This window comes from Camellia sinensis, chromosome 8 (assembly GCF_055761805.1).
Source record: "Camellia sinensis isolate YWXY chromosome 8, ASM5576180v1, whole genome shotgun sequence".
In the NCBI taxonomy this organism is placed as follows: Eukaryota; Viridiplantae; Streptophyta; class Magnoliopsida; order Ericales; family Theaceae; genus Camellia; species Camellia sinensis.
Window position 1 is genome coordinate 109,096,982 of NC_138968.1, and position 23,723 is coordinate 109,120,704.

The window sequence follows — 23,723 nt, forward strand, 5'->3', positions numbered from 1 at the left end:
CAACAATTAAAAAGTGTTTTAACCCACTTCCAAGCGAGGCCCGTACATAGCTGCTGCCGACTCCCTCCCTGTGTCTGTCTCTCTCTACTTTTCTTTCTACACGCTCTCCGTCTTCTCTTTTCTCCATGGCCAACCCCTTCCTGAGTTTGACTTCACATCGCGAAACTCACATTGCTAGAATGGGCAGAATTAGGGTTTCCCAGACTCTTCCTTCAGCCCCTGATCAACCCACACCCTCTGATCTTCCAACTGCGATGCTCATTGATGGAGAAGAATTACATATTGGCGGAATTGCAACGGTTGTAAACAATGAAGCTTCGCCGGCTTCGTCGACGAATGCAGATACTGAAACTGAAAAGAAAAGCTGTAAAAAGAGGGATTTGAGTGAATACAATTTGGATGGCTTGAGTTGCCCTATTTGTATGGAGCCATGGAAATCTCAAGGCGATCATCAAGTTTGGTGAGACAAGCCCTTTTCATTGTTGCTACTGTATATATTTTTCCACTCATGATTTAGTTCAATCAATTGTGTTTATATGCCAATTGGTGGTAATATTACTTGAATTACCATGCTGTTTGTTGTGTAATAACTAGAGTAGAGGTCAATTAGATTAATTAAATCTAGGGGTGTTCAGTCTTGATGTTGGTTTTAGCTTGTCAAAAGAAGTTATGATGTTGTTTCTCGGGGGAAAAAACGAAAGAAAGGAGGAGGAATGGCTTCAGGAGTGAATGAATGGACACGTGATGCAGCGGAATACACAGGGGCGACTAAATATCATTCTAGTCGACAAAGGGGCTCTTGAATCCCAAGAAAATAGAACCTTGAACTCACAAGAAAGAATAAAATACTTTAATATTATTGAATAAAATAGTCTTTTCTATAAGGGTTACATAGCTATTTACGATAACCTAGACCTTGGAGGCCAAATACTCTTGGATACCAAGAAATCTAACAATTTCTTGGGGCCATCGGACTCAGAAAAAACTCTTGAATTAATTGTAGTGCGCTTGCGGGAAACTCCTTGTCAAAGGCCTGTGCACTCCTGAGGATTAGTCGGACTTTAATTTGAACACCCCAGTGCCAATAAAAAATAAAAAATAAATAAAATGTTAAAAATAAAAATATAGAATTTCTTAAAATCTTGTCCTACATCAGAGTTTCAGGACTAGGTGTAGTTCGGTGCGAAAATGGATTTTGACATCTTTTCTAGAGATTGCATGTTGTCCAGGGTGAAGATCACCTGGTTCTTTGGTTGTCTCAATGAGGACTTAAAATCTCCTGCGCGTTTGATGTGGAAAAGAAACACGACAAGTATGGAAGAACAATATTGCATTCAATGGATTGAATTACAATAATTGGAGCAAACTACACTAATTTGGAAATGGAAATTACAATATCTAATAAAAGCTATTGAAATTAGAGCTAAAGACACTAGGTCTTGAAGATAAAGTTGCTAAATATTGTTGAGTTGATTGGATGATTGGTTGTGTGCCGTTCACTTCTGCAATCTGACCTTATATAACCAGGCCTCCTTAGATGTTAGGGCCACTTTCTCAACCACTTCCACTTGGTACGATGCTAGGTTAACTATCTCTTGTATTGCTGAATTTGCTTACTGCAGGAGTGAACAGTTGTTGCCATCAGCTTCTGATCATTGAATGATGGGTAGTGGAGCTCCAAATGTGATGGATGAATGCCAGTGCCCAAACCACCAGGCCATATCCCAAGATTGTTGCTCCATGGTGGTTTAAATGGATGAATGCCTTCTTGACATCACTCTCACCTAGAGAAGTCAACTAGGTAGATATGGACAGACCCTATTCTGACCACATTCTCTACATTTGATGGGTTCCTTACCTCTTCTCCATCACTAACTCAAATTATTACTCCAAGCTCTTCAAACCTCAGCCCAACCCATTTATCATATATGCACATATGCTACTTGTAATCTATGCAATGCACAAGGATTTTGTAGGTTCTAGTTTGAGATAACTTTCATCTTGTGTTACATGGACTTTTCTATTTTTCCCAAAGTACATTCTCCAGATATAAGAAGGCTATGGGTGTGGGATATGTGGCCAATGCCTGTATCCAATGTACACACTTGGATTCTAACTTTGAGAAGATGATAAAACTCACATTTGTTAGTAAGGAAACATTTCTAGCGTCATTCATGGATTAGAGATGGAAATTTCATATTTTTTCTAAATCCTATTTAATTTCAAGAGCATTCCTAAATAATTTAAAACATCACATCTAAGAATATTATATAATATGCAATATATATGTGTCCATGTCCCTAGTTTACTGTTGCACCAAGCAATGCCCCTCAATTTTGAGTTTTGCTTCCATAAAAAAAAATCCATAGTCTTTTCCAAGGAGAAACTCCCAAAAATTAATTTGCACAGAAAATATATCCAACAATAGAAGACTCGGAACATAGTTTTGGTAAAAATTTGGACCAATAGCATTTTAGTTTTTGATAATGTTTGCATTTATTGTTTCATTGGATGTTGTATTCATGATTTATTATAGAAGAAGTTCATTTAAAAGTTCTCTCTCTCTCTCTAGATTTTTTTCTTGATTTATGCTTTCAATGGAACAATGGGATTCTAGATCAAATTTCATTGATATTAAACTGATATGCACTAAACTGATGGGAGCTAAGTGATACATCTGACCATTGGTAGTTGGTATCAAGCCCTTCAGCTAAAAATGGCTACTCAACAGAGAGTTGGTCTACACCCTATCAGTTTTATTCGACATAGTACTGTAGAGTGGGATACATCTGATATATAAGAATATTGTCTGCATTTCTGTTTCCACTGTGTCTTGCTTTGTTTTTTTATTTAAATATCTAATAATTGCAGTTGTCTTCCTTGTGGGCACATTTATGGTATGTCTTGCATCAATAGATGGATTCAACACCGTGGTGGATATTACGCCAAGGTATTTTAACTGAATAGCCAATCCTGTAATAAGGCTGCACTAGAACAGATAGTGGAATCTCAATTTAACTTCTTTTTTTCCATGTTGTAGTGCCCTCAATGCAACGAAAAGACCACCTTGAAGGATGTTCGAAAGCTTTATGCATCACCAGTAATTGTGGTTGATGAAAATTCACGAAAGGTCAACATCATTTCTTGTCTCATGGGATTGATGTTTGAAAGGAATTTTATAGGAACTTGTATTGATTCATGTCTCTACTTTTCTGCAGAAAGTTGAATCACTTGGTGCTGAAAATAAATCACTTGAGGCTGAAAATAGGTGTCTCAAGACTGAGGTTAGCTTACTTACATGCAAAGAAACATACTGCTGCTGAGTAGATGTTGGCTTGAGTAGGTTTTATGTTTATTTTTTATTGATGATATTTCTACCTGAATATAACATTAACTGAAATACTACAGGTCTGGCTATGATATCTTGGTACTCATGTCTCTGGTCTCCCTATATTGCTCACTTTTGGGTTTAAAGTTTTTGCGCAAGCTTAAGACAGTTCATGCAGATGGATATGGATTGAGTTATTGCAGGAAGTTGTGTTGGTTACCAATAACTACCATAAAATTAGTTTCAAACTTAGGCCAAGTTTACTCAAAAATAATTCATCTTTTTATCTTTTTTTCATCACATCATCTCTCTACTTTTCTGCATATCTTTTCGTAAAAAGACAAAATGTGTACTTATTTAGGTCATCCCAAACAATCCCTTAATTTTGGCTATGTTTGGAGCAGCTCTGGAAACATGATTCCAATGCATTTTTCAATGCTTTGTTTGGTTCAAGTTTTCAAAAATTGATTCCAATGTCACATTCCAAAACTTATTTCAGATCATGTTTGGAGAGCAGAGCGTTTTTTGAATTTTGAATTTTGAAAAGAGCAAATTGGGTCTACCCGATCATCCTCCCGGACGTCCCCCCGGACATCCGGCCGGCCTACCTATTGACCGGAATAGTTTTTTTTTTTTTTTGTAAGCAATTGGCACCTGTTATTTGAAAAAAAAAATGGAGATTTATTTTTTGATTTTTTTTTAACAAAAAAATAATATATTTTTTAATATTTTACATAAAATTTTTTAAATAAAAAAATTGTTTTTGTCAATAATTATTTGTTTAATTGTATTTTAAAAAGAGTTTGATTATGAATTTTGAATAGAATTTTGAGTTAAGTTTTTGATCAAACAACTTTTCTAATTTAAAAATTCATTTCAAAAATTCAAAACTCAATTCAAATCTCTTTTCAAAACTCATAATCAAATAAATTTTTTTTTTCAAATTATAATTTGAAAACTCATAAATTCAAAATATAACTCTATATACAAATCATAATTCCTAAATTATACCAAACGCTACCTTTGTTTTTGCAGAGAGCTAATCTACTTGATATTCAAGATTAGAAAATTGAGTCATAAGACCATTTCCAACGGTGAACCAAACCCAGCATCAAATTCCAATTTTGATGAAAAACCTATATTTTCAAGCTCCAATCGTTGCACAAAAGTCATATCAAAATGAGAATTCAGCAAACAAAACATCAAACTGAGACCAAGACACAGATTTTACCAAATCACTGTTACTGACCGTTGAAAGTGGTACACCGGTCAACCAACCGTTCAGGAAAAAAAGTTCAAACCGTTAAAAAAAAAAAAAATTTGCCTAACCGGTCAACCGGCCGGTCGACCACCCCGGTCGTCCCAAAAAAGTTCAGACAATTCGCGAAAAAAAAAATTTTGCCCAACCGGTCAACCGGCCGGTCGACAACCCGGTTGTCCCGGGATAGATTTGGTGAAAGGTGAACCGTTGGAGCGAGTGGTATCAAATTTGGTAAAATAAGTCATTTTTTACTCAAATTTGGTGAAAAATTTGAGTTACCGTTGGAGATGCTCTAATTGAGTGGTTGTGTCTGTTACATTTAGTTACTATAAAATTGGTTGCAAAATTTATTTCTATTTTTTGTAAGTCATTGAGCTGCAGAAACACTGTAATGCTTTCTTATTGTCTATGCAGAGAGCTAATCTACTTGATATTCAAGATAGTTTGGTCAAAGAATTGCGTCATCTCAAGAAGGTTGGTTTGATCATAAACATAGTTTAAGAGTTTACTTTCATTGCAAATTAAGTAATGCATAGTTTCTGTTGATTCAAAATTTATGCCTTTGGTCATGGACCATGGTTGTGTACATAAACGTGTAATTTTGTTGGCCATCAGATATTGTAGACCGCCCGAATTTTGCTCCGCGCGCGAGGGCACGAATTGTAGTTCTAGCTACTATAGTTTGGACTCCTGTCACGGTTCTGAATCTAATCTCAAAAAATGCAATGTAAGACTGATAAATCACCAAAGAGTCCAAATCTGACAATTGATTTTGGAAAATCAATTATGAAACAAAAAGCATCAAACATGGACTGCTTTGCGAGATTTCAGAGTCGCCATTTAAATATTTTGTTTTTAAGAAATTTAGGAAACTCTAACTCGTGGCTAAGGTCACGTGTCCGTCATCACCAAAGTTGCCTCGGCGCGGGAACTTGAGTACGAGAGGGGAAGGTCCTGAAATGAGCACCTCCGCTCGCCTGATCAAAGGATCGGCCTCTACTAACATAATATGTTTATTTTGAAAAAACATGTGTTCTTATTCTGATTAATTAGCTAACTTACTATTTGATGCGCACAACACACAAGTATAAATTAAATCACTCAATTTGGAACTAAACATCTCATATTTGTTTTTCGAAAATGGTTTGAAGTTGCTACTCTCAAGTAGGCTAAAATGCGGATTTGCCACCCTCAAGTGGGCTTAAAACATGATTTGCCACAAACAAGTGGGCTTAATACGCACATTTTGATGAATTGTTCCAATTCAAGTAATGAAGCCTTCATCCACAAGCATTCATACAGTTATAGCAGTTAAGCAAATAGCCTCATGGCAAGTATGCTATCATGGCAGTCACTAACACACATGAAAGGATGCTAAAGTATAAACACTCACAGTATATTCCGAGCCAAAACAGAAGCTATGTTAGAAATCAATGCATGACCCTAGCTATGTCAAGGATGCCTAATGCAACACATGCAAAATGCAACTAAGATAGGCTCGGCTATTCTAAGATGCCATGTGAATGCAACTTGATAACATATTGTTGAACACGTATTCAAGTAGGTGTATTAAAATACAATGCGGTTTTGAATGATGCGCCGAGCCCCGGTGCATGCAAGACAAATGAATGATGCACGCATGCAAACATAAGGTATGCTGATCGAAATATGCCATAATCTAACCATTGAAAGCGGGTAAATAAAAGGAAGAAAGACGTGAGGTTGGAAGACATTCACACACTTACGCACACTTATTACAACAATATGCCCTCTCGACGGAGGGTTCGAATAATGAGTTAACTAGCTAGTCTAAGCTAAGTTAACTAATTAATCTAATAAAGCGAATTAGACTAGTTATTACATAACACAAATTGAATGACTAGCTACAACTAGTTATTACAGTACTTTAACTAATCAAAAAATTAATTAAGTTACAAATTTAAACTAAACAACAAGCAAAGCTGTAAATGAGGCTGCCTCAGCTCTGTTCAAGAAGGTGGAAGGTGTATGCATGCTTGATCGCCTCGTTCAGAAATCCATTACTATGCCCAGATTTGTCTCTATTTGCATTTGATTTCAGAACACTGCACAAACTTCCAAATAGCTTCTACTCCAACATGGAGACCTCCAGGAGGGCTGTCGACCAGAAAAGGAGGCTGTAGACCAACTGTAGACCAGAAAAGTTTGCTGTAGACCAGAAAAAGTGGTCGGCCAGCTACTTTTGCTGGTCTGCCGACCAGAAATTCTGCCACACACCAGTTTTGCTGCAACAGAGAACAAGAAGGGGCACAGCAGTGTATTTGCAAGGTATATGTGCACAACCACCCTCCCTATCATTTCTTAAGTTCAAGGGAGTGCGGTTCTCGACTCTGGGGCCACCAATTGAGCATTGCAATGCACGATGGCCGAGAAGCCAAGTTTGCACAATTCAATGTCAATGAATGCACAAATAACACATAAAAGCCTCCGCCTCTATCATGCATGATCAAAAGGGTCAGCGATCGAGAAATAAGGCACGTTTCATCACTTCAAGTATGAAACGCCCCTCGTTTCTCATGTTTGGATTAACGCTCGATCCAAACACAATGCAACACATACAACATGATCAACCTATCAATGCTAATGGCATGCACAAGATTTCTATCATGCAAGCAATGCATGCATGGCATGTTTGGAGGCTAAAGCATCAAAGCAAGTAAAGAGCATCATACAAGATGCATGCAATACAATGCTCAATGGACTTAAACCAAATATGGACAGACCTAAGAGACTCCAAAACAGTGGCCAGTACACCAAAACTTAGGCACAAAAAGACAAGATATGCATGCTCATGTAACGGCTCATCAACAAGGCATAAGAAGCACAACTCTCAAACATGATTAAGAAGTGACAAATGTGAGAATGTAGCCACACTATATGCACTAAAATCATGTGTAAAATGATGCCAAATCATTTAAACAACACAAGCATACCATGTTAGAAGGTCTAAGGCACAAGGCTACTAAAGGGGACTACACAAGAGGCATGCAATACATGGCACAAACGATTGAACCAACCAAAGACAGAGCTCAATTGGGTCAAAACAAAGACCAAAACATACTGGGGTTGGAGCTCAAAAGCCTAGACAAGCATGCATACACGCATTGGCCCATAAACGAGGCACAAAGGCACAACTCTTAAAGGCACTCAAAGAGTGAAAGAAGTGAGGACATGGCAATGCTATATGTTCTGAAATATCATGATAAATGATGCCAAATCATGCACATGTCATAAATGAAGCATGCTAGGAGGCTCAAAGCTTGAAACTAGCATAGGCACTTGCATTATAGCTATGCAAAGCAAGCCCCAAAAGGCCAAGAACACCTAAAACAGTCCTAAAGTATGTCAAAATAATGCTAAAACATGTATGGAGTATAGCCAAGACAAACTAGCATGAAGTGCCAAAACACCAAGTAAGCTAGGCCAATGAGCATGATTACACTACAAGTGTAAGAAGCAAATGAGGGATGTTCTAACTAACCAAAAACGGAGTTGTATCATAGCAAAATAACACCAAAAATACACTGAAAAGGTAGCCCAAAAGCTTAGGCAAGATAGCATACATATTAGCTCATGCTTAAGGCATAAAGCACCAACCCTCCAAAGCATTGAAAGAGTGACACATGTGAGTGTATGACAATGAAACATACTCTGAAATCATATATCAAATGATGCTAAATCATGCAAATAGCCCAAGCAATACATGCTAATGGACTCAAAACACAAAGCTAGTGAGCAAGATTGCACTATGACTATACAAAGCAAGGCATGGATGATCAAGAACACTTAAAACAAAGCTTAAACATGGCAAAACACGAATAAAAACTTGCTGGAGTGGAGCCAAAAAATACTAGAATAGTGGTCTAAAGCATGATGCATGTTAAGGCTATAGGGAGGATTACACTGCAAGGTTATGAAGCATGCAAGAGGTAATCAAACCAACCCTAGACAAAGCTATAGCATGCTAAAATGACACCAAAAACATGCCGAGATAGAACCAAAATAGGCTAACATGATAGACCAAAGCATTGAGCACAAAAGGCTAAATGGCAAGATTACACTACAAGTGTAAAAAGCATGCATGAGGTGATCAAACCAAGCCAAAACAGAGGTATGTCATGCTGAGATAAGGCTTAAGACATGCTAAGATGGAGCCTTAATGAGGTAGAAAAACATGCTAACTTGGTGAGCCATCAATACAAGCACATAAGAGAAGAGGGGGGGGAACAACCCCCACCCATTTGAGGTCTCAAAACACACTTTCTACCACTGAAAATTCACTGGATTTCAGTGGTTAAAAGGCCAAGAGAAGGTGATCTCAAAAGCCTAAAGAGATAGCTCAAAGCAAAGCCAAACAAGGCACAAAAGGGGATAGACCACCCCCAGCACCAAAGAAGCCTCAAACAAACATTTCAAATACTTAAAAATGAAGCTTTTTGCAGTTGAAAGTTAAGCCAAAAGAAGCATGCAAATAGGGCTAAGTAAGCAATGAAAACAAAGCTTTAAAAAGGGTATTGACTCACCCTTAAAGAACAAGAACAAGGCAGCAACTTCAGGCGCAAAAACCAAACCAAAACCACTCAAATACAACCTCCAAGAACCTCAGCTCAAGAGTGAAGGTGTATCACTAGGTGTTTGTGTGCAAAAGTGTGTAGAAATGACACTTTTGAGCACAAAACAACACATATATATATAGAGAGAGAAATATAGAGATAGAATGATATGTATAGCCCTCAGCCAATTTTTCTGAACCTGAGACAAGAGGGAGGAGGCTCCCTTTTATAGAATTCCAAGCTTCAAGCTTGTTGAACAAGCTAGAAGCTTGGTGCAATCCCTTCATACACGTGTATGGGGGATGTTTTCTGTGCCCAACAGCTGGCACAGCTGGCATGGAAATATCTGCAGAAAGTGCAGAAAAGCTGCCGACCAGTTGAAGTGGTCGACCGACCAGAAAAAAGTGGTCTGCAAGGAGAACAACTAGTCGACAAGGGGGGGAGGGAGAGGGTCTGCACAAGGAGAGGAAGGTTGTGGCATGGCTGCCGACCACTTTAGGTGGTCCACAGACCAACCACCCTAGCTGGCCGACCAGAAAACTGGCGGGCATGGAAGAAAAGTGGTCTACAAGGGGGGAAACTGGTCTACACCCCTGTTCCACTCTCTAGGCAAGGGAAAACAAGGTTTGGTTCAAAACCCAACCTAAAAAGAAGCAAGACAAAAGTCCGCGAGACAAGGCACGCAACCGGAAGCTCCGAAAACTAGTCTACAGGTACAAAAAGTGGTCTACGAGAGGGAAAAGTAGTCTACGACTACAAAAAGTGGTCTACAGATCTTTGTTTCCCTCTAGGCAAAGGCAATAAGGCATGGTCCAAAAACCAAGTCAAGAGGAGAACGTTAAGAGGTTCCGAGACAAGGCGCTCGGCCGAAGGCTGCGGAAATCGAAAACTAGCCTACAAGAGGGAATAGTAATCTATGACTATGAAAAGTGGCCTACAAGTCTCTTTCTCCTTCCAGGCAAGGTCAACAAGGCATGGTCCACAAACCAAGCCAAAACACAAAGAGTTCAGAGGCCTGGAGGCAAGGCACTCAGCTGAAGACTCCGAAAACTCGAAACGAGCACAAACATGCGCGATCATCGAGCGCTCAAACGATGACGTCTGAGTCTTAAGGTCGGTCAAAAATGAAGTGTCTACAGTTGTCCCTTTTTGACAGAACTCAGAAGTCAAGAAATAACAGGAGTGAATGTCAAAGCCTAGAGATGACCCATTTTTGACAAGGCTAAAGACTTAGACAAATAGGCAAAATAACAAAAAGATGCGCCTGCAGGCAGGGGCAAGATGCAAATGACATGCACAATGCCGAACATAACTTTTGATTATGCAAAGAGGGCTATAATGAAACATCTAGATTCAAATGTTATGCAAAGAAATGCTACAGCAAACTCGTACACAAGCAAATAAGTAACCACGCCACGCGTGGGAATTACAAATCGAATTACATTTCATGCAGAAAGGATGTAAGAAAATTATACAATTTTAGCGAGCATATGTGATAGATACACAAAGCGAACATGTGATGGATATACAAAATGAGCAAAGTGCGATAAATACACAAAGTGAGCAAGCATGTGCGATAGATACACAAAAGTGAAGAGAGTGTAATGGATACACTATATGAACAAGGTGTGATAGATACACCAAGCAAACGTGTGATAGATACACAAAGTGAGCATGTGTGATAGATACACAAAGCAAACGTGTGATAGATACACAAAGTGAGCATGTGTGATAGATACACAAAGCGAACGAAGTGTGATAGATACACAAAGTGAGCAATTTGAAACGGAACTTCTTTGAATGAACCATACATACAATATCGTTTGGTTGCGCCAGCTTCAAATGAACCGTACATACAATATTGTGCCTGCATAAGAAAGAAACTCAATAGGTACAATATAGTAGTAACACATGTTCAACGTTACATCAAGACACAATTCTAATACGAGATAAACTCGTGCATATACAATGCAAGTGGTACATAGCAATGCAAGTGAAAAGTGCGTAACAATGCACGTGGAGAAAGCTACATGTCAATGCAAAACTGATATACGTATTCTACGAAACGAGTGCATGTTCGATGCAATGAAACAGGTATGGACAATTCCTACACAAACGTAAAAGTATGCAAAATGCAATACGATGTGACGTGCATACTCTGTGGAGACATAAGAACTTGTGTAGTGCAATGCAACATAGCACACACATTCCATGCATAACAACAATACATTTTCAGTGCAACATCAACAGCATGTTTGAAGTAAAATGTCGAATAAGGAAATACATGCCTTAACGAGACCAATTCAAATGCAACCTCCGATTTACCTCTTGAAGGGGTCACAACGTACATAAAAGGATACACCTTGCTCTTGACGAGTGACGATGCGTCGTGCATCGAAGACATGAATCGAAGTTCCCGCGGGGACATTTTGAATTGAAAATAGTGAACTTTTCTTGCACTTTCTCGAGAGATGAGGACTCCAATCAGCATAAAAACACACAGGGAGAACAATGGGACCCTAAAGACCACCCAAGAGGGCTGCCGACCACCTAAACCATCTGCAGACCACCTGTAGACCACCTAAGTGGTCGGACGACCTGAAAAACTGGTTAGTTGACTAGTTTAGTGAATCCAGGGCAGTTTAGTCTTTTGAGGTTCGGCCCTTTAAGTACACAACTCCAAAACACATTTGCTCACAAACTCAAGGTCGAAATTGACTCCCCTTCCTTCCTAAGCCCTTTTCCCTCTCAGATCCGGGCTTTGCACGCGTTTTCTAACACTCTACGTGAAGTTGATTCGCGAAAAACTTTCGATTCTCTTCGTTTTGAACCGATCAGAATTTGTTTTCGGAGTTTCTTTCTCTATTTTCACCACTTGAGGTATGCTTCTCTCGAAGTTTAGCACCTTTTGACTTTCTTTGACTTTTTCTCTTCCCGAGAGTTGACTTTTGGCAATTTTAGCTTATGTCGCTCATTTTTGCTCAATTTTGTACCTTTTTTCAGATGGCTGACCACATCCCACACGATGGGGGTTCTCTACAAGTAGAGGACGAGCCTGACATCATGCTATTGCCGCCCAGGATTCGGCCTTTCGACCCAGAGAGGTACCACCCTCAGGAGCACATACTACCACCGAGAACTTTTCATCATTTCACAGATTTTGCGCGACGAGCACCCGCAGACTTGCTACTACGGGAGTCGGAGTCTCACCTGTCTCACCATGCGCGCGAGGTGCGTACTGCACTTTTACATTTTCTACGATGTATTTTGCATTTCTTGCACATTTCATGCTTTCGTTATGTATTTTATCTGCTCGTTCTGAGCACATTTACATACACAGGACTTTTGCTCATCCTGAACACAACTCACACACTGCATTTCTGCTTATTCTAAACACAGCTCACATATTGCATTTCTGCTCATTCTGAACACAGGTGGCTTCCCGCTTTATCCCGGGATATGGGTCGATCATAGCGAGGGAGTGGTACACGGAGCTCCCAGAAGTGTTCCACAGGTTGTTGATGAGGCAGGGTTTGGCCTATTTTGCACGGGGTTATCACGTCTCGCGGCGAGTAGGACCCTCCTGGGTGCACTAGTAGAGAGATGGTGGGACACCACCAACTCTTTCCATTTCTCAGCTACCGGAGACATGACGATGACCCCATATGACTTTGCTATGTTGACGGGCCTCGACGCGGGAGGTCGGCCGATCCCATATGACTTAGACATGGGTGAGTGGGAGGCAGCTTGGACCTATCTACTCGGAGCCCATCCGCCGATCTACCGATCATCACACTGATGCATCCAAGCAGACTAGACCCTTTGGAATAAGTATACTTCACATCACGAATGGGATGCTGATGTGGTTTAAGAATGTGGCTCACAATTAAACTTGGTAGGTCTCGCAATGTCAATCCACATGTCACATCATCGCCATATGCAAACATTGGTAGGCAATTCTCAACATTTATAATTGCAGATTTTGCCAAAAAAAAATTGCCCACATGGGTAGATGCAGACCCCAACTTCTGATAAAAGCTACCAGCCACCCTCTTGACATGAATCTGAGAACTCAGTGCTTCTTGTCCAAGCACAGCAGGTAAATGTGGTTGTGAATTGCCAAAATTTTGGGACAGTATGTAGCAACAATGTCATCGCTTGAGGGACTATAAGCAAGTGATGTACACATGCCTTTATAGTCCAATTCAGGGAGCCAAAAAGGCCTTCAATGAAAATAAAAAGAAACGTTAGTATAATCATCAATGTTTGTGGCACAAATGAAGCTCACAATTCAGTTAATAAAAGTAATCATTGTTGGTGTCCTTTGTGTATAAGCATTGTACGGTTTCATGCCAGAATCCAAAAGAAAAAAAACGCCAGGGCCAGACCTAAGCTATCGCACTATTGAACATGTGACTTCTTTCTTTTTATTTCCCTCACCAAATGACAAGAAACCTCATGCATTCTGAACTAGATGCGTCAGATTCTACTGCGTGATGTAAATGAGCCCAATGTTAACATAAATACAATTTTAAATTGATACAAGGATGAGAGCAAAATATACGTATGTATTGAATGAATAATAACCAAAAACTGAAGTTCAATATAAATAGGAAAACAACCAAAATCCTAAAAGCCTAATTACAGATAATAAGACTAAACTACCCTTAATGACTAAACTAAATAACAAGAATATAAACCATAACATATTTCACATAAACAACCATATAAAGCACTACTATTCTCATTTTTTATATTGATATATTAGTATTACCAAGTTATGTTGAGTGGCACGTTTAAAATTATAGGTGCACCCACTTTTTTTTATCCCTTTTTTTTTTTTTTTTGCAGCTCTGTTGCAAGATATATTTTTTACTACGGGTTACTATTATTATCATCATCTTTGGTCCAATGTCAACAGAATACAGAGTAGGGGGTAGCCCTCCCTGCCTATGAATCCCTCAACCCAGATGAAGGTAGGACTCGACTCAAGGTAAGGCAAACTCTAGTTGAAAGTTCCTTTAGTGTTCACATATTCTAGTTGAACAATAACATGACCATTATAGCAGCTATAGTTTTCGATCAGCAACAAAAAGGGAATTGCTTTAGAGAACGTTTTGAGGAGGAACAACCTTTATAACGAACAAGTAAAAACAAACAAATGAATCCACAACAAACAAATGAAAAAATAGAGGTAAAACCAGATCCATAATTCAATCCCAAATACATCCACAACGAGCAAATGAATTTCAAAATAGTGCTAAATTCACACAAAAAATGCTTTCTCATCTTCTTTCATTAATTTCCATTTATCTCCTCCTGCCGTCAGGATAATAACAACAGACTTGATATCAAGATACTTTTCCTTTGAATTGCTTCCTGAACTCTTCCATGAAGATTAAAAAAAAGAAAAAATAAAAGGGTAATTCTATTCGCACACCATACTTTATCTCAGTACACACCATTTGTGCCGTTTGGATATCAACTTCCAAACAAAAATAAAATGTTTGAATATCAACTTCCGAACAAAAGCCAATTGATCGAACACAAATTCTGTTCGATAGTTGATATCTGAACATTTGTATTTTGTTCGAAAGTAGAAATCCAAACATTTGCATTTTGTTCAGAAGTTGATATCCGAAAACATAAATGGTGTGTACTGAGACAAAGTGTAGTGTGCAAATAGAATCACCCATAAAAAGAAGTACTAATACTTATTCCTTCCCACATTGCCCTTCTATAGCCTCACACCCACTTTGTTTATCATAATTAATCAAACATTGAAGCCTACTAAGTTTATTCTCATTCCTGGAGGACTTTTTTTTTTCTCCCCTTTTTACTTCTCCTCCTTACCCTTTACCAAACTCTGGAAGCTCACTACAATCAAAGCTCTTCTCTTCCACCTTTTTATCAACCTTAGCCAAAACCTTCACTTTTGAAATTAAATCTCCAAACTGTTCAATACTCTCATTGGTAAAAAAAAATTAAAAATGAGTTTCTCTACCTTAAGAGTGTACCTATCAACCTTTTTTTGAGACATAAAAGACCTTTGGCATCAATGTCAAGTGAACATTCATAATGATGTGGATCCCTTGAAGCACCATCCTCCACAATACCACACTTCATTTCAGTTCAGTGATTCCCCTCCACCTTGGTTGAAATACAGTTGCTAACTTACCAAAAAGTAAAGGAGTATATTTGCCAAAAAGACACTGATTATTCCCCAATGGTTGGTGTCAGACAGCTCAAACAGAAAACTTCAAGTGCGGGGGCAGGAGTAACTAACAATATTGCATCATTGAAGAATGGCACCGAATTGATGAATATTAATATATGAAGAAAAATCAGAAAGAAAATTAAATGGAATGAGGAAACACAAATCACTTGTAAATACTAACAGAATATACCACAAGTCTGTATAAACCAACCTTTCTTTGGCACCACTAGTGTTCCACACACATGGGCCAATTGCAGAAGCAGTAAGGAGACTAGCACCGTGACAAAGAGTGGGTTTGTGTTCAAAAGAGTGTATAGTATGAATGGGTCGCGAGCTTAGTCCATTGATGGATTGAACAGGATGTACTGTCTGACGCATATCAAACACCAAAAGCATGCCGTTCTGCAAAACCAAAATGGTAAAATAATGACCTGGAAAATGCTATAAGCCTACAAGGTTCCAAACAAATGATCAAATTTTATGGCAATCATATCATTATTGTGAATCAATTAACTGGGGGAAAAAAAGGATTTTTTTAGGAATGAGATGAAATTATTATCAAGACCCTGAGTTTCAATATAATATAATGCATAAGATGAGTCCTCTAAAAAATTATTTAACAGCTAAAAACTCTCGAAGCAGCTACAAATGGTAAAAACAGAGACCTGTGAAGCATACTTCAAAGGCAGGCTAACCATATTTTTGGATATAAAACAATGCGGAGAGTTAAAGATCAAACCTGTATGCCAGCATACATGTAATGTGAACTGTTGGGATCCCATGAGCATGACCAAGCTGGGCCCTGAAATAGAATATTTAAGAATTTAAAACTAGACAACAGGTGTGGAGACTAAAGAATGACAACAATAAAGAAAAAAAATAATTGATACAACTGCTTTTTTATTTTTTAATTTTTTTACGTTCTTTTATTTTTCTCAAAATTCCAAGATTGTAAATATATGGAAGCTCTTAACAATTTTGAGGCGAGTGAAGGGGTAGTTCTACCACAGACCAATAATGACTGAATCAACTCTTCAGCAATTTATGTTTTCGTATGTTTTTTCCTTTTTTTTGGCTGCGGAAGTAGAACTGCACCCGTGTGCATGCTTATGTGTAAGAAATCATAATTCTTTTATATAGGAAAAAAAAAAATAGACTCATCTAAACAGCAGTTGAAAGATCATGAGGAACTCCAACAAATTTCTATAGAGTTACATTCTATCTATCATAAATATAACCAAATATCAGAGTCATGAAGGAATATTCTTTTGGGGTTATGTGCACCACAAAAATCAGATATGTTTAGCTTTGTTATTTCCGAAAAGAGGCCATCTCGGAAGAGGACACTGTCCAATCACAACTCTCTTAATCTCTTTTGTCCCTACTCAGCTTGGGTAACTCATTTCTAAATGCTGCCATTCTCCTCGGAATTACAACAATTCTTCAAACCAAAAAAAAAAAAAATTCCTTTTAGAAGACTATCCTTTCTCAGGTTTTGTCTTTTGTGTGGTTTATAAGTAATATGTATAAGCCAGTGTAAGTTTAGCTTCGATCTCCAACAAGTAGATTGGAATTTCATCTGCATTCCCAAGGAGTAGGCTCACTGGTATTAGACTGCTGATTCTTATGGGTATTAGACTACTAACTCTTATGGATCACACCATATATGGCTATAAGGTTTCCTTTGGAAAAAAAGGAAGTCCGCAGAAAAATTTTGTGACTTGAAAGTATAATGATAGGTCCTACCATGAAGATCGAAGGACTATTGGGCGGGTATTTGAAAATATAGTGCTTGACAATCAACCAATTGATGGACATGCTGCCAAATAGACGTAATGCATGAAAGACGGTGCAATAAGTGAGCCATCTACTTCTTTAATTCACTTGGTAAGTGAAATGTGGGCATTCATTCTCTCTCATCTATGTCAGATAGATTGTTATTTTCAGCTTTTAAGTTGGTCCCTAATGGTAGGTTAGTACCAGACATTAAGAAAATGGAGATATCAGGAGAATTTTATTGCATAATGTACAAATGTTAGGAATGTGGTAACTTCTGATTGTTGCTTGAAACAGTTAAGCTCAAAAGCACTTTTCATTGGAAGCCATCAGATGGTTAGGCTCTGCAACTTCTATCATTGGTATTTTGTTGATTGCTAGCTTGAAATATTTTTTCTAAAAAGCACTTTTTTATTGGAAGGCATGACGGTTAGGAAGCCGCTACTTCTTTTGTTGGTTTTTCTATTATTCAGTGCACCCCTTACATCTACATGGAATTTTGGCCCTTTGATTTCAATCAATGAATCCGTTAATTCCTACATTAAATGAACTTGGCAAGGGTGCATGTCCCAAATGTCAGATCCTCCAAACCTTCAAAGTTTACAATAAAGGGTTGCTAAAAGCGTTGAGTCTCCTAAAATTGGTGTGGACACTGATAAAAAGTAATTTAAGAGGAAGGGGTGAAGGTGAAAATCTGATTGATAAGTTGGGATTGTACTGTCTTAGTTTTGTTTATCCAGAATCCTTTAGATTCAAGTGTTTTTCTCCAAATCTCCAATTTCGTGTTAACTCCTTCTCTAGTGTCATTCACTTACACGATATCACTTACAAAAAGCATACACATGGCATGTCATCCTGAATATTTCTCGTCAACTCATCCATAATTAACGCAAAAAGATAAAGACTTAAGGTAGATCCTTGGTATAACCCTACAGTGAAAGGAAATTCATGTGCCTCCCCAGCAGGTGATCTAATAGTGGTCACCACCCTTTCATACATGTCCCTAATCACATTAATGTAACCTTTTGTCACCCCTTTCTTCTCTAACACCCACCATATTATATCCCGAGGCACTCTATCATATACTTTCTCAAAGTCGATAACCACCATATGAATGTCTCTTTTCTTTTCTCTATACTTTTCTATTACTCTCCTCAACAGATAGATCGCTTCCATTGTTGACCTGCCAGGCATAAACCCAAATTGATTCTCTTACACCTCTGTTATATCTCGCAATCAGCGTTCCATCACCCTCTCCCACACTTTCATTATATGATACATTAATTTGATTTATCTATAGTTGTTACAATTCTGGACATCTCCTTTATTCTTATAGATTGGCACTAAAATACTCTTCCTCCACTCATATGGCATGTTCCTAGTCAACAAAATTTTGCTAAACAACCTAGTCAACCAAGCCACCCTTTTTTTACCCAAACACTTCCAAGCTTCAAACCTATGTAATTTGATCTTTTTGACACTATATTGAACATTACCAATATTTAATTAGACTGACAGACCATTGTGTTCAATGCCCAGAATCTTTGGGGCTAGCTGCATGGATCATTTGTGTGAAAATATTGTAAAATGTTATGTCTATATTCAGTCTATTGCTGATAGTGCCAGCACCCCGCATTGACACGACCAACATTGGGTATTGACCTTTTTTTGCTCTTCTTCCCATCCCTGCAACTCCATCAGCATACATCAAACCACTTCTTCATGATGCACTTCTTCATTAGTAAACCATGCTAGATGACTAGCTTCCCTTTCATCCATGATTGCTCTAGTATGTTGCCTTCCATGGATGGAATGATCTCTTCAATGGCTCTCTTGTAATAGAACTCATTCACATAAATTCCTCCTGTTCACCTGAGCTCAATCCTAGGAATTGTTTTTTGACTATCCCAGTTTTTGTGCCATAAATCAGACTCTCATAATAGCAACCTCGCCAAATTTTCCATTAAATTTTGCTATTGTAACTTAGCTGATCTAGTTTTAGCTTTTCCAGACAATGTCCAGATTAATCCAAAACCATAAAATTTGCCAACAAGTTGAGGGCAAAGGGTTTCAGCCACTGAAGAATAAGAAGTGGGAGATGAAAAAAGTAAATAAAATGGATCTTGGCACTCCTACTTTTCATCATAGGTAGGACAAATTTGTAACAATTAAATTTCAGTGTCATCTAGGACTAATTACTCATTTTTGGGACTGGTGTTTTATGGTCCCCTAGTTATACTGATATGCAATAGGTACTGCATCAGACAGTACTTCAACTGACAAGATGACACTTTGCAAAATACTGCCAAATAAACTGGAAGGGTTCATTATTTTCACAGGAATTGGAACTTCAAAACAGAAGAACTATGCTCAACTTGAAAATGTAGAAAAAAAGAAAAAAAGAAAAAGAAAAAAAAAGGAGCATGAGTAAAGATATATCCACAAACAAGTAAACAAGAAGTAACAAACTTTTACCGGTAAACTATAACTGATGACAACTTTGTTGCAGCCCATGCTGAAACAATAGAAGAAACTGAGTCAGCTAAACTCCGAAAGAAAGTGTAGAAAAACTAATATCTTCTTGACAAAAAGAAAAGACAGTAAGTATACCTAATAATTGATAATTTTTTACCCATTGAAGCTAAAAGTACAAGTCTCCCACAAGGGGAGACATGTAGATCTTTAACAGCTTTTGTATTTGAAGGAAGTTTTATGTCTTCATTTTGATTTGGATCAGTCAAGTTAATCTAGAAAAGCACGTTCAAAACTGATTATGAACAGAAGAGTGAAGTGTAAGTTCTGAATAAACAATGAATGTATATGTTGCAAAATAAAGTATACTTCTTTGAGCAAGAACTTTACCTTCTTGAGCATATGTGTCCCACCCATCCCAGAAATCCTTCTAGCAAAAATCAGAGTTTGATAATAACAATCCATATCAAAAATCCTCGCACTCTCTACTGCCATCTCATGCTGTAATTGCAAAGATATCAAGATAGGAACACATGACAAATTGAAAAAAGACATCTTCTTGGGAGGATAATTCTAGTGATATAACCAGTAAATGGCGAAGCAGGTGACAGCAGGACTATAAACCTTACCAAAAGGCAACAACCAAATGTAGGTCTTGAAAAGACTTCTATAATGAAAAGGCATCTTCCTATTTATTTCTGTCCTTAATGAATTTGTTAACCTACAAAGGAAGCTATTTGGATTTTGGCAGTGCCTTCAGTGCATGTGAGCTGGGCCATCAAAAGATTATCCCATAACCAACTTGCAAGAGGAAGGGAAGGGCATGATCGAAAGATTTCAGAAGAAATATTCTACTCATTTTCAGGGTGTCACAAAGTTAGCTGCCTCTCCTCATTCTCTCCCTTTCTTATCCCTTTTTCTATTTCTCTCTCTCTCTCTCTCTCTCTTCCTTATTATCCAACCATGAATAATATTTTTCTCGGATTGAAGAAGGGAAGTTTCAAAAGTTTTGTATCATGTTGATGCTTCCTAGATATTAAAATTAAACTAAGAAAAGAAAATCAAAACAGGAAATAAGGATAAGAAAATTCTCAAGGCAGATTATTTTGAGCATAAACTAGTACGACAATATTGCATGGATTGAGATAAACAGGCAGCAAATCAAACAACTAAGACTTAAAGGCATGCAACTAACCCAGTGATAAAATATAATGGCACAAGACTAGTGAGAAGGATGAATTGGTAGGCCAATGTATGACAGGTAAAACACTACTAATATGTCTTATGTTTATCTCAATTGAAAAGAAGCGCCAACTCCAAAACTGTGCGTTTGTAGGGGGGGTGTACACATGTGTATTGATTTTCCACCTAGGAATGGCAACGGGTCGGGCCGGGGCCAGGGATCGCACTCCCCATCCCCGATTCCCGAAGGGCAAAATATCCCCGTTCCCGCCCCTGATCCCCGGCGGGAAACCCATCGGCCCCCCCGCCCCAGCCCCCAACGGGGATCGGGTTTCCCCGACCCCGAAAAATCCCCAACAATCATCAACCACAACAACTCAACTCTGAAAATTCAGATCTGAAAAAACCCCCCAAAAGCCTCAATCATCAACAATTTAACAAATTTTTTTTTAAATAACTCAACAATCATCAACAATTTAGTATGTTTGTTCATATCACACACACAAATCTAAGAAAACCCTAACAAACAAAAAAAAATTAGAGCTGAAAACAGAGTAAATGGAGGGGAGAAAAACGAACAAGAGAGAGAGGGAGAGTTGAGAATCTGAAACTCTAAACTAAACACACATATATTATATATATATAATACGGGGTAACGGCACGGGAGAGAGAGAGATCTGCTCGTTGTCGGAGTTGGCGTCGATTCAGATCTCGTGGCATCGATTCGGACCGTCGTCTTCGTCGTCGTAGTAGTCGGAGGTGGCGTCATCGTCGGTGGGTTTGGTGAAATCTGAGTGAGGGAGAGGGAGAGAGACAATAAGAGGGAGGGAGATGAGAGGCACATCACTGAGTGTGAGAGGAGGGTTTGGTTTTGAGTGAGAGTGAGTGAATGAGGGAGAGGAAGAGAGAGAATAAGAGAAAGGGAGATGAGAGATGCAACACTGAGTGTGAGAGGAGGGTTTGGCTTATATATATATATATATAGAGGGGTAAAATGGTAACTTCACTTCGGGGATAACGTGCACGTGGGGTGGGGGCGGGGACGGGACTGGGACACTTATCCCCGTCCCCGGCCCGAAACTAATCAGGAATTGATTTTTAAATGCCATCCCCGTCCCATGGGGGATATTTTTTGGAGAAAAACCGCTCAAATCGGGGTTGGGGGGTCGGGTTCCCGTCGGGCCGGGTTCAAATTGAAATCCCTATTTCCACCCCAATGTCTCATTCCATTCTTTTCCTTTCCTTTTCCTTCTCTACATTATCGTATCCTCTTCTCATGGTCTTCTCAACAAGAATGGACTCTTGGCTAGAAGTTAACGAGTTTCAAAGTGGAAGACAATTCATCTTGTAACTTGTTTGATATATGAGCATCGAGGGTAGGCATCTCAAGTGCAATATATAACGCTTTCCATGCACGGCAGTCAACTATACATAAGCATTATAAGGCAGAAAACTATAACCATGATTGTAAATTTACCATGAACTAATGAACAAAAGACACTCGTAGGCCTCAATACCAAGCAACAAAGCAACTTAATTTATGAGGAATTACATTATAAGTATATATTACTACAAAATTTCCAAAAGGAAACCACAAAAAGACACACCTCTAACACAAAACTGCAGCGAAAGGAGCCCCATCCATCAATTCTGGTGCCAAAATTAAGCCCTGTGTAATCAAGATTCAAGTCTAAATTATAATCTGTAGAAACGTAAATGATGCCACAATTCTCAAACTTGTCAAAATAAAACATTAGTAGGTTTTAGTAGGTTAATAGATCATCAGTAAAAAGCTGAAAGATAAATACAAATCAATTTGAGTTCATAGCACCAAAAAGGTAAAATATAAAGTATGTTTTTCAATCAAGTTGGTGATTTTATCTTCTTATTTTTTAACTTTTCTTTTGGCTCGGATTTCAGTTATGTTGATATATCAAGATGATTACAAACAGCAAGTCAATTCTTTCAGATGTAATAAATCAAATAGTCACTACACAGGTTCTCTGTAGCAGTTGAACAGATTATAAGACATCATATTGCCAACCAAACTGCTAGCATGGATTATTATGATTATGAACAACAAGAAAAGATGAAAATGACAAAGGTATCTACAACATGTTGACCTTCCAGTACTTTAGGCACCAGTAAGCATTTCTTAAAAGTGTACATACTGCATTCAAGAAACCAACTTTTGAATCATTTGTAATATATATTTTTCTGAGCTTGTATTAGAGTTTCTCTCTCTAAAACTCTCTAGAACTCTCTCTACAATCTCTCTCTCTTTGACTCTAGATTCCATCATCCACTTTAACAGATAACCTACAAGAATAGCAGTTCCCATGGATCAAAGAATCCTCAACTCAACAATCAAGGAATTAATTGTTCCAAAATATGGTTATATGGGTGATACATTTGAACCACCAATAGGCCAAGCACAAAGAGTTCTCCTGTCAATAATACCAAGATATATAAGCACACTCTCTCCTTAGAGTCTCCCCATCATTTTGCTTAGTTAAAAACAAATAAATAAATAACCAAAATTGGTTTGTGGAAAGCAGCGGCATCTATGCAATCCTTTCGATATTTACCTGATCAAGACCAATTCGACACTTCCACAACTATATCTGTACAATTTTGTACCAACATGTGAAATTCTATACTACATTACGGAATTTGAATTCAGAATCTCCAAAGAAAAACATTCCAAAAACCTGCCTAAACAATTCTACACATGTTATATGTGTCTAGATATCACCCTCAAGATATAATCCACCAAATCCTTCCTACTACAGATGCAGCTCTGCAGCCAAAGCAAAAGAATCCTAGCTCAAACAGAGGGTAAACCAGCCCAACCATATAGAAAAATTTTCTACACCAAAAAGGGGAAGAGGGAGA

The 23,723-nt window shown here is 38.2% G+C and overlaps 2 protein-coding genes across 10 annotated transcripts in view; one reads left to right on the plus strand and one right to left on the minus strand.

Annotated features, from left to right (window-relative positions):
• Window positions 1-12,621, plus strand: LOC145797034 (uncharacterized). Of its 3 annotated transcripts, XM_082883101.1 has the most exons (6): window positions 1-460; window positions 2,872-2,950; window positions 3,041-3,130; window positions 3,219-3,284; window positions 5,004-5,063; window positions 12,185-12,621. In XM_082883101.1, exons 1-6 carry the CDS (start codon window positions 126-128, stop codon window positions 12,572-12,574), a joined length of 1,020 nt encoding a protein of 339 aa, XP_082739227.1. In that variant the 5' UTR covers window positions 1-125; the 3' UTR covers window positions 12,575-12,621. The 3 variants fall into 3 exon arrangements, with proteins under 3 accessions (XP_082739227.1, XP_082739228.1, XP_082739229.1); XM_082883102.1 differs by lacking the exons at window positions 5,004-5,063; window positions 12,185-12,621 and adding an exon at window positions 4,364-4,408 and having other exon boundaries at window positions 3-460; XM_082883103.1 differs by lacking the exons at window positions 5,004-5,063; window positions 12,185-12,621 and adding an exon at window positions 3,409-3,651 and having other exon boundaries at window positions 5-460.
• The window catches only part of LOC114283443 (uncharacterized), a 24,493-nt gene continuing 7,059 nt past the window's right edge, over window positions 6,290-23,723 (minus strand). Inside the window, exons 7-14 of one of the 7 annotated variants that reach the window (XR_014337984.1) lie at window positions 22,436-22,497; window positions 20,037-20,147; window positions 19,785-19,921; window positions 19,650-19,689; window positions 16,138-16,200; window positions 15,610-15,800; window positions 11,507-13,404; window positions 10,769-11,048 (exon numbers count right to left, since the gene is read on the minus strand). Coding sequence is in view for 6 of the 7 variants with exons in the window: in XM_082883091.1 (XP_082739217.1) it covers window positions 10,661-11,048; window positions 15,610-15,800; window positions 16,138-16,200; window positions 19,650-19,689; window positions 19,785-19,921; window positions 20,037-20,147; window positions 22,436-22,530 (1,025 nt within the window). In the remaining variant the exon portion in view is untranslated. Of the gene's footprint in view, window positions 13,405-14,302; window positions 15,463-15,609; window positions 15,801-16,137; window positions 16,201-19,649; window positions 19,690-19,784; window positions 19,922-20,036; window positions 20,148-22,435; window positions 22,531-23,723 lie in introns of those variants that run through there. The other 6 variants (XM_082883092.1, XM_082883094.1, XM_082883091.1 and 3 more) reach the window with 6 other exon arrangements.

Coding starts and splice junctions, on each gene's coding strand:
- LOC145797034 (XM_082883101.1), top strand. CDS start 126: ATGGCCAACCCCTTCCTGAGTTTGACTTCACATCGCGAAACTCACATT. Junction 3,285..5,003: donor ATAGGTGTCTCAAGACTGAG/GTTAGCTTACTT, acceptor TTGTCTATGCAG/AGAGCTAATCTACTTGATAT. Junction 5,064..12,184: donor AATTGCGTCATCTCAAGAAG/GTTGGTTTGATC, acceptor ACCTTTTTTCAG/ATGGCTGACCACATCCCACA.